The sequence below is a fragment of the Engraulis encrasicolus genome, chromosome 22, assembly GCF_034702125.1.
Source record: "Engraulis encrasicolus isolate BLACKSEA-1 chromosome 22, IST_EnEncr_1.0, whole genome shotgun sequence".
Lineage (NCBI taxonomy): Eukaryota > Metazoa > Chordata > Actinopteri > Clupeiformes > Engraulidae > Engraulis > Engraulis encrasicolus.
This window is the reverse complement of record NC_085878.1, coordinates 24,028,502-24,038,501: the sequence shown is the minus strand read 5'-3', so window position 1 is coordinate 24,038,501 and position 10,000 is coordinate 24,028,502. Positions and strand designations below refer to the sequence as shown.

General features: G+C 43.7%; 1 protein-coding gene across 1 annotated transcript in view; it reads right to left on the bottom strand.

The window, feature by feature from the left end:
• Nucleotides 1–10,000, bottom strand: part of LOC134438635 (transmembrane channel-like protein 3) — a 22,504-nt gene that overhangs the window by 4,993 nt on the left and 7,511 nt on the right. Inside the window, exons 9-16 of the mRNA XM_063188246.1 lie at nucleotides 9,235–9,278; nucleotides 7,743–7,890; nucleotides 6,085–6,194; nucleotides 4,712–4,787; nucleotides 4,033–4,377; nucleotides 3,066–3,194; nucleotides 2,598–2,665; nucleotides 1,396–1,524 (exon numbers count right to left, since the gene is read on the bottom strand). Coding sequence (XP_063044316.1) covers nucleotides 1,396–1,524; nucleotides 2,598–2,665; nucleotides 3,066–3,194; nucleotides 4,033–4,377; nucleotides 4,712–4,787; nucleotides 6,085–6,194; nucleotides 7,743–7,890; nucleotides 9,235–9,278 — 1,049 coding nt within the window. The remainder of the gene's footprint in view (nucleotides 1–1,395; nucleotides 1,525–2,597; nucleotides 2,666–3,065; nucleotides 3,195–4,032; nucleotides 4,378–4,711; nucleotides 4,788–6,084; nucleotides 6,195–7,742; nucleotides 7,891–9,234; nucleotides 9,279–10,000) is intronic.

The following is a 10,000-nucleotide window of genomic DNA, read 5'->3' as shown; positions in this document are numbered from 1 at the left end:
TAGCCAGCGTAGCGCAAAGCAGAGCAGGACAGCACAGCCACTCATCAGGGGGCGATGTGCTTATTGTTCTCTCTCTCTCAACCTGTCTCACTCTCTCTCCCAACATCTCTCTCTTTCTCTCACTCTTTCTCTTTCACCAATCTCTCTCTTGCTCTCTTTCTCTCTCTCAACATCTCTATCTTCCTCTCACTCTTTCTCTTTCCCTCCATCTGTTGCTCTCTCTCTCTCTCTCTCTCTCTCTCTCTCTCTCTCTCTCTCTCTCTCTCTCTCTCTCTCTCTCTCTCTCTCTCTCCCACTCTCCATTGAGTTCGAAGAAAAGTGGCATAAAAAAGGGAACCACTTTGCTGACCAGCATTTCTTTGCCGGCAAGTTTTGTTAGTATAGCTTAGTAATAGCTTTCCCGTGATGTAAAAAAGAGAAATTGGTGCACATACTGAGATAGATTTCAGCGTAATATGTCTGTTCGCAAAAGACACATTTTTTGTTTAATGGCATTGTACCAAAGCACTTACCGCTCCGCACTCCACATTTTCTTTATTACATCCTCCACAAAGAAGGGTGGGGGGAGGCAGAGCAAAAGCGGGAGAGAGACAGAAAGAAGGAGAGAAGAAAGAGAGAGGCACCTTGGTGTAGTGCAAGGTAATGTCAGAGGAGAGCGGTGTATATCTAGCGAGGTGGTATAGTGCAGAGTAATGTCAGAGGAGAGCGGTGTATATTTAGCGAGGTGGTGTAGTGCAGAGTAATGCCAGAGGAGAGCGGTATATAGTGAGGTGGTGTAGTGCAGAGTAATGCCAGAGGAGAGCAGAATATAGTGAGGTGGTGTAGTGCAGGGTAATGCCAGAGGAGAGCGGTATATAGTGAGGTGGTGTAGTGCAGAGTAATGTCAGATGAGAGCGGTGTATAGTAGTGAGGTGATGTAGTGCAGGGTAATGCCAGAGGAGAGCGGTATATAGTGAGGTGGTATAGTGCAGAGTAATGCCAGAGGAGAACGGTATATAGTAGTGAGGTGGTGTGCAGGGTAATGTCAGAGGAGAGCGGTGTATATAGTGAGGTGGTGTAGTGCAGAGTAATGCCAGAGGAGAGCGGTGTATATAGTGAGGTGGTGTAGTGCAGAGTAATGCCAGAGGAGAGCGGTGTATATGGTGAGGTGGTGTAGTGCAGGGTAATGTCAGAGGAGAGCGGTATATAGTGAGGTGGTGTAGTGCAGGGTAATGTCAGAGGAGAGCGGTCTATAGGGAGGTGGTGTGCAAGGTAATGCCAGATGAGAGCGGTGTATATAGTGGGGTGGTGTAGTGCAGAGTAATGCCAGAGAGGAGAGCGGCGGTATATATAGTGGGGTGGTATAGTGCAGAAGAGTAATGCCTACATAATGAGCTGGACTGGCTGGCCACTGACCTGGAGGCCCTGAAGACCTGCTGATGGGGAACATTACAGGTCAGCACGGCCCAGCTCCGCAGGTACATCAGCCCGATCAGCTTCATCACGTTGAACGCCGGCAGACAGGGGGAGAAGAACGCCCCCATCCTGGGGGAAGAGGGGGTCGAAGGGGAGAGGGAGCATGGGGGGGGGGGTGGAGGAAACGCGGAACAAGGACAGTGGAGGTGTGCAGCGAAGAGGTACAAGGGAGGGGGACAGTAGAGGTGATGGGTCGAGGGGTTGAGGGGGAGGGAAGTGGAGGGGACGAGGGGAGTAGACCAGGGCATGAGGGAGGGGGGATGAGGAGAGGGGGCGAGGGGGCGAGGAAAAGGGCACAGAAACGAGTAGTGGAGGGATGAGGGGAATGGGCAGTAAGGAGAGGAGTGGAGAGGAGAGATTAAGGGGAGAGCAGGGTAGGTAAGAGGTGGAGGGGTTACATGGGATCAGTGTGTGTGTGTGTGTGTGTGTGGGGGGGGCAGAATGAGATGGGCAGAGCAGGAGAGAAGTATGGGGGTGGGCAGCAATTGAAGGGACGACAGCAGGGAATTTATATTGGCCCTTAATGGAGCTCCGCTCATACACCCACACACACACAGACACACACTTGCACACACATACACACATACCGTTCCTCAGGCCAACTGTCACTCCATTAAAGGACACACCACTGTGGGCAGCCACACACACACACACACACACAGACACAGACACAGACACACACACACACACACACAGACAGACACAGACACAGACACAGACACACACACACACACACACACACACACACACACACACACACACACACACACACACACACACACACACACACACACACACACACACACACACACACACACACACACACACACTTAACCGTGTGCATGTTAATGAGGTTAGAATGAGGTAGGCCGTAGAGGCATCTGCTTAAGCAATTCTAAATACTCAATAAAATCTATGAATAATATTACAGCTGTACAAATTACAACCACAGAACATCTGCAAGACAGAATATTTGTACTTCCAGTACAAAGTAATTATATGAACCAAAAATGGGATGAAAAATATAATGAATTTGGTATGAATTTCCTTCATAAATTACATGATATACGTACTCTCATTCAATATAATCCATGCACATGTGTACTGCAATTCCTGCACTGCTGCCTTGAAGTGTTACATACCAAATCATTCCTTGGTTGTATATCAGGTGGAGCACATTTTCTGCTATTTTGAATTCCCCGTATTCAGGCTGTAAAAGAATGAGCATTTTCATGAACCCGACAACGTCTGTTGCAATCAATGACAGAGTTTAGAAGGTAGTCTAATAATGATCTACTCACAAAAATAAATTTGTACTTTGGTACTGACAAACTTTCTTAATTACTTTATTACAGTGCTGTATATGTATATATTAATCACAGACACATAATTAAGTGTGCACAGGAAGGCTGGGATGCGGTGGGGGTTTTGCTTATTTTAATGATTTATTTGTTTATTTGTTGTTGTTTTTTATTAGTAGTAGTAGTAGTATTTGTTTGTCTATTTGTTTTGTATGTGCCTTGGCTTTGGGGTTATGTTTGTATTAATAACTGAAAACTTTAATAAAGAAATGTTTGAAAAAAAAGTGTGCACAGGAATTTGGTACTTACAAACTTACTCTCAAGATCCCAGCAGCAGCAGTCGCTCAGGTACCGCACCACCAGGCCGCGGATGAAGTCAATCAGCAGGATGCTGGCTACAGTGAAGATCATATCAATGATGGACAGCTTCAGCATCTCCTGGGGACAACAAGTAATCACACAATCACACAATCAAACAAACCAAAACCAAACATATCAATAAATAAATAAACAATCAAAGAGGAAATCGTGGGTGGATTTGTCCTTTCCGTGAAGAGCTCATTAAAAAAAGGCCAGCCTCACTTGTCCCTGTAGCGCTCAAGTACCTTGTGCCTACTGCCAACCACGTTTGTCATAAACACAGTCTGAATAAATGTGATTTCAGTAGTTGGAGCCAGCTCATCTCAATGTGCACCATACAAAAAGTAATAATATCACCAGAGCACTTGTTTTCCTTCTTCTCATGTGTTTCTCTTCTTCCCCAAGCTAGGCTGCTAATGTTGCAATTTAAAACTCGCCTGATGGGCTCTCTAGTCATTTTATTTCGGTGAGCTGAAAATGCATTGTGATGAAGCATTTGAGTGGCTGTGCTTGGCGTGTGCTGCTGAGGGCTTGGCTGAGCTCAGCTGGGCTCTTCATCACGCATAATGTTTCTGTGAGAGCTTCAGGAACCAATATGAAACTCTCACACATCAGACAAATGGTATAACACAACATTCAAATAGCAACACTGCATGCTCCTCTTCCCTGTATATCATGTTCTGTATCATCCAAACGAACCATGATGACATTCCTGGACAGAAAAAAACCCATATCTAGTATATAATAGACAGAGCCCTCCATAGAGGGGGAGGGGGGCAATATGATTCCATACAATTCTAAGGAATGAGGTGCTTTCAAAATCAACTGGTTTGCACATTGGGATCATTCTATTCTATTCTATTCTATTCTATTCTATTCTATTCTATTCTATTCTAAAATGAGCCAAATTCTGCACCTGCCCCACATAGGTCTCCCAGCACTGGTCCTGCTGGTACTTCTTGTAAAAGTTGTCAGGGGCTGTCTGGTTCAGGACCACAGTCGTGGTGCTCTTGGTACTGGCGATGTCCAACACCAAGGCAGCCATGGTGATGTTCCTGGACTCTGTGATGTCAGGCACTATGGTGATCAGATTGCTGGTTAGATTGCTGGTCAAGTGGGTGGGCAGGCTGCTGGGCAGGCTGGTGGGCAGGCCACTGGTCAGGTTGCTGGTTATGTTGGTGGACAGGTTGTCTTCATTTGGCTGCAGAACGGTGGCTAGAAAGGCAGTGGAGTCCGACCAGTTGGCTGGAGCATGAGGAAGCTGGGACACAAGAGCATAACATCAGAACATCTCTCTATGGGAATTTGGACATGGATATATAGGCTATGTACACATTTGATACACATATACGGTAGGCCTATACAGTGAAATGGTTGTCTATCATTTGTTGATAAAACATTAAATGGACACTATGACAGTGATGGCTGAAGAAGCACAAACATGAAGAGACTATTATACTGAGTCTATTACAGTATATTGTACTCATATATACAGACAAAGTCAGTATTGATTATAGGAAATAATTGCTGACTTTAATTCAAAGCTTTTAGAAGACATATTGAAAAGTGTATTAAACTGGTGTTTATCCTCTTACCATGCTCATGCTGTTGACTTTATCTAGGAGAGCGATGATCAGGCTGTAGAGATTCCCCAAATACAGGACCAAAACCCTAAATAGGTAAATATAAACATCAGTCAAATCCTCTCTTTCAGATTCAGACTTTGTGATGTGTCATTCAGTGTGAACATAACCCATAAGCATCAATTGATAGAACATGCATCAAATGTTACACACTTCAGTGCACTTCCATAAGGTTGAGATTGCCTTAGGCAAATCCAGAGTGGTACTCCTCTCTGAGAATATGTTTAAGATAGCCTACTACACTTAGAAATACTGCTTTTACATGGAAAATATACAGAAAACTGCACATTTTGACATGATACAAAATACACACAACTATAAATGTGATATATTTTTTTCTGCTGATGGTAGGCTATGTTAATATACAGTATGTAATGAGAACATGAGCAAGCATTTTTTTAAAGTGTGGGACCAGCAGGAAACTCCACATCTCTTAAACATCTCCTTGTTTCATCACTCTGGGTTTTATGTACTTGACTTCAACCAGAGAGCAAAAAATACTGCAAAATACCGGAACAGAATATATTCAAACATTCTTGAGAGTTGAGCATTTTGCTGAGTTTCCCAAGGGCACCGATTCATAAATATAACAGTGCTGACTCCTAAAGTAGACTAGCGAGGACATAATTTCACAACAGCAGCTCTGGTGAAGGCGCAGACTTCTGGAGGATATCCCAGAGAGGAGTACAGATTTATTCTCTCACCTCACATGTTAACTGAGAGCAAATGGCCAACCTTTTAACTCTAGAGGTCAGGTCAATGACTGTGTGTCATATACTGACAGGTTTATGACATAGTTTAGGACTACAATTATATATGAAAGCTATGACAGCTTTTTCATTCATGTTTTTCTACTCACTAATCACCAATAATGTACAGGTAAGTCTCATACTTTAAAGTAACCCTTAGCAGTTTTCCTCCTCAGTATCCCAACAGGATAGAAGTGGATCTCAACCTGTTACAAGTTTACGAACCACTGACATGAGTTTGAGATAATGGCTTAATGTTACTGTAGCACCACAATGTAAAAATAGTTGAAAATAGATTTTATTATCATAGTCCTACACCACTATGACATCACACATTGCTTATAGTAATGCATTACGTTTTGGGCATTGCCATTCTGGAAACAGCTAATATACATGCCTTAACACCTTTGCACAGAGCCTCTGTTATAACCTTACTGTTAACAAAATTGTAAAGACAGTCTTGATCTGTTACTTAAGGTTCTTGTTAATGTCATAGCAATGTTGCGGTTGGGTCTTTTCAGCAAAGACTGAATGGGCGGCGGTACAAAGCAGAAGTGTTTTGGTTTTGTCTCTCACCTGGCTAGCTGGAACCTGAGGCTGGTCCTGGGGTGGTACATCTCCAGCTGGGCCACCAGCTCGAAAGCAGACGGAGCGATCATCGTGATCAGAGAGACCACCACACTCACCTGGTACAGAGAAGGTCAGAGACATACAGAGATAAAAAATAGCCCTAAAGCATGACATGATGACTTGATCAACAGACATACATTTTGTTTACTATCTCTTCTCTACTGACAAAGTGGGGTTGTTGAAAGCTTGTGATGCAGACTTTTATCTGAAAGATCTACTGTGTATGACAATAGGAGTAATACAGTATATCACGAAAGTGAATACACCCCTCACAGATTTGCAGATTTTTGAGTATATCTTTTCACAGGAAAGCATTACAGAAATTTCACTTTGACACAATGATTAGTGACCTTTTAACAACATATTTAACCGCTTAAATTTCTTGTTCACTCAGAAAAAAACAAAATACAGCCATTAATGTTTGAACATGTACTCACAAAAGTCAGTACACCCCATATCAAAATCCGGTAGAGAAGGGGCTGTGTTGGCTCGAATCGTCTCGAAATGAAAAGGGATGACAAGGGAGGTCATCAGTGAGCGTTTTAACCTTTCTTTGCATTGAACTTTTAAATTTTGAGTCTGCATCTGGCTTAAATAGATTGGTGTGAGATTTGAATGCAATCCTATGGAGAATATCATGATCTGCTTCAGTAGTCACAGTGCATGTTGACATGCATGTTTCTTTTAGGTGTATTTCAGATTGCCAATGTTGACAGCATTCATGCATCCCCAAACCATGTCTGTCCCACTACCATGCTTGGCTTATGAGAGGATACACCTTTTTTGTAAAACTCACTTGTTTACCACCACACATGCTTGACACCATCTAAAGCAAATTTGTTTATTTTGGTCTCAAGAGAGATGAACAGACCAAGGATATGGATCACTGGAACCATGTCGTGTGGTCTGAAGAGACCAAGATAAACAAATTTGCTTTAGATGGTGTCAAGCATGTGTGGTGATAAACAAGTGAGTTTTACAAAAAAGGTGTATCCTCTCATAAGCCAAGCATGGTAGTGGGACTGACATGGTTTGGGGATACATGAATGCTGTCAACATTGGCAATCTGAAATACACCTAAAAGAAACATGCATGTCAACATGCACTGTGACTACTGAAGCAGATCATGATATTCTCCATAGGATTGCATTCAAATCTCACACCAATCTATTTAAGCCAGATGCAGACTCAAAATTTAAAAGTTCAATGCAAAGAAAGGTTGAAACGCACACTGATGACCTCCCTTGTCATCCCTTTTCATTTAGTTTCATTTCGAGACAATTCGAGCCAACATAGCCCCTTCTCTACCGGATTTTAATCTGGGGTGTACTCACTTTTGTGAGTACATGTTCAAACATTAATGGCTGTATTTTGTTTTTTTCTGAGTGAACAAGAAATTTAAGCGGTTAAATATGTTGTTAAAAGGTCACTAATCATTGTGTCAAAGTTACATTTCTGTAATGCTTTCCTATGAAAAGATATACTCAAAACTCTGCAAAACTGTGAGGGGTGTATTCACTTTCGTGATATACTGTAATAAAAAATAGACTGCAAGGGACTTCTGAATAAAATTCAAATGGATTCAATTTAATTCTAAGTTTTACCTCATTCTTCTCCCACAGGGTAAGCTCTGGCTTCTCCTGTTCCAGTTTCTGAGAGCGATCCACAACAAAGTAGATGATGTAGATGCTGCCTGCGAGAGAAAGCAGGACCAGGATGTTGGCCAGTATCCGCAGACTGATCAACACTGCCCTGTAAAGGAGTGAGGGGGACAATATGTAATGCAACAGGTCAGTGTTCACATGGAAGCATGAACATAATACACATATTCAATCCCTGGTCATGAGTTCATATTGTTGATGTCAGGTGACAAAGGTAAAAAATAAGTTCTTGACTCCTTTGCACAGAGCCTCTGTTATAAACTAATAGTGACCACAATTGTAGTCTTTATCTGTTTAATACTCATGTCATAGCAATGCGCAGGCCCATCTCCACAAAGAGGCTACCCTTGCTTGTTAGGAAGTTCTTTTAAAGTGAAGTGAAAGTGAAAGCCCAACTGGGAAACTCAAACTCCCATTGTCATTGTGACACAGCACTCCACAGCACACAAGTGTTCACTGCACACTGCTCACAACGAAATTGCATTTATGCTTCACCCGTGCAAGGGGGCAGCCCCCAATTGGCACCCCAAGGGAGAAGTGCGGCGGGACTGTACCATGCTCAGGGAGGATGGGGGGAGAGCACTGGTTAAATACTCCCCCCACCAACCTGGCGAGTTGGGAGTCGAACTGGCAACCTTTGGGCTACAAGTCTGACGCCCTAACAGCTTACCCATGACTGCCCATTTTCTTATGCATACAGGGGGTTTACATGAACATGAAGGTGGGTTGGCGATGAAGGCGGCTGGCAGTGGTCCAGGGTGCCAGCTAGACTCATGATTTTATACTGCCAAGGTAAATATAGACATAACACAGAACGGTGTGTGTGTGTGTGTGTGTGTGTGTGCGCACGTGTGTGTGTGTGTGTGTGTGTGTGTGTGTGTGTGTGTGTGTGTGTGTGTGTGTGTGTGTGTGTGTGTGTGTGTGTGTGTGTGTGTGTGTGTGTGTGTGTGTGTGTGTGTGTGTACGTATGTAAGTGCGTGCGTGCGCGAATGTGTGCGTGTGCATGCATGTGAGGGAATGTGAAATAATTGTGTGTATTTTCAAGAGTGCTGATCTTATTTAATGTGGTGTGATCATGATTTAGCTTCAGCCATCCCCCGTAGTAAAAGGCCGTTTTTATGAGTTATAGCCAAATGTTTTCCACCACGCACACTCTGCTGGGATTGCAATAGACTCGGATGGTGTTTATAAATCAGAAGGATCTGAAGTAGCAGCACTAGAAACTGGGCACGGCTGCCAGAGGCAGCCTAGACTTATTTCCTTATGGGATGAGTGATCATTGTGGAGGGAGGTAATTATTCTTTACTCAAAGACTAAAATGAGCTGGTGACTGACTGTGTGGGCTTGCCCATGGCCAAAAGCCTTGATAGTTCCCCGTGCACTCCAAGTGCTGTAAGACAAGGGCATTGAAGAGACACAGGCACAACACACTTACAGGCTGGTATCCTTCTTCTTTTCTTGTTCCTCCACAATGGCTTCCTTTAAAGACCAAAGAACAGCATTGGCATCAGCATAGCGAGCACAAGCAGACAGAGGGTCAGCAGAGAGGATCTGCATAATGAATCGTACGTGCCAGCCCAGACTTTTTTTTATCAATTAGAGGACAAATTCTCTCTCTCTTATCAATTAGAGGACCATATTCTCTCTCTCTCTCTCTCTCTCTCTCTCTCTCTCTCTTTCTCTCTCTCTCTCTCTCTCTCTCTGCTCTCTCTCTCTCTCTCTCTCTCTCTCTCTCTCTCTTTCTCTCTCTCTCTCTCTCTCTGCTCTCCCTCCCTCTCTCCCTCTCTCTCTCTCCCTCCCTCTCTCTCTCTCTCCCCAGCTTTCCTTGTTCTTTTCAATTACAGGTTCTCTCTTTCACCTGATCTCTGTCTCCCTCCCTCCCTCTCTATCTCTCTCTCTCTCTCTCTCTCTCTCTCTCTCTCTCTCTCTCTCTCTCTCTCTCTCTCTCTCTCTCTCTCTCTCTCTCTCTCTCTCTCTCTCTCTCTCTCCCCATCTCTCTCCTGGTGCTGACTTGTAGAGAGGAGAGAGTGCAGTACAGGCTCTTGTTTATGTGCCTGGTGTAGATTAGGGATAAGCTCCAAATGACAGCCTCTCCTTTGGGAAATCAGTGGTAATACAACGGCGCATAAACCTCTCTTGTAGAGACTGTTAAAGTAAATTAGAGGCAGCCGGTCGTTGTGAATTGGATCAGGGCAAGCTGT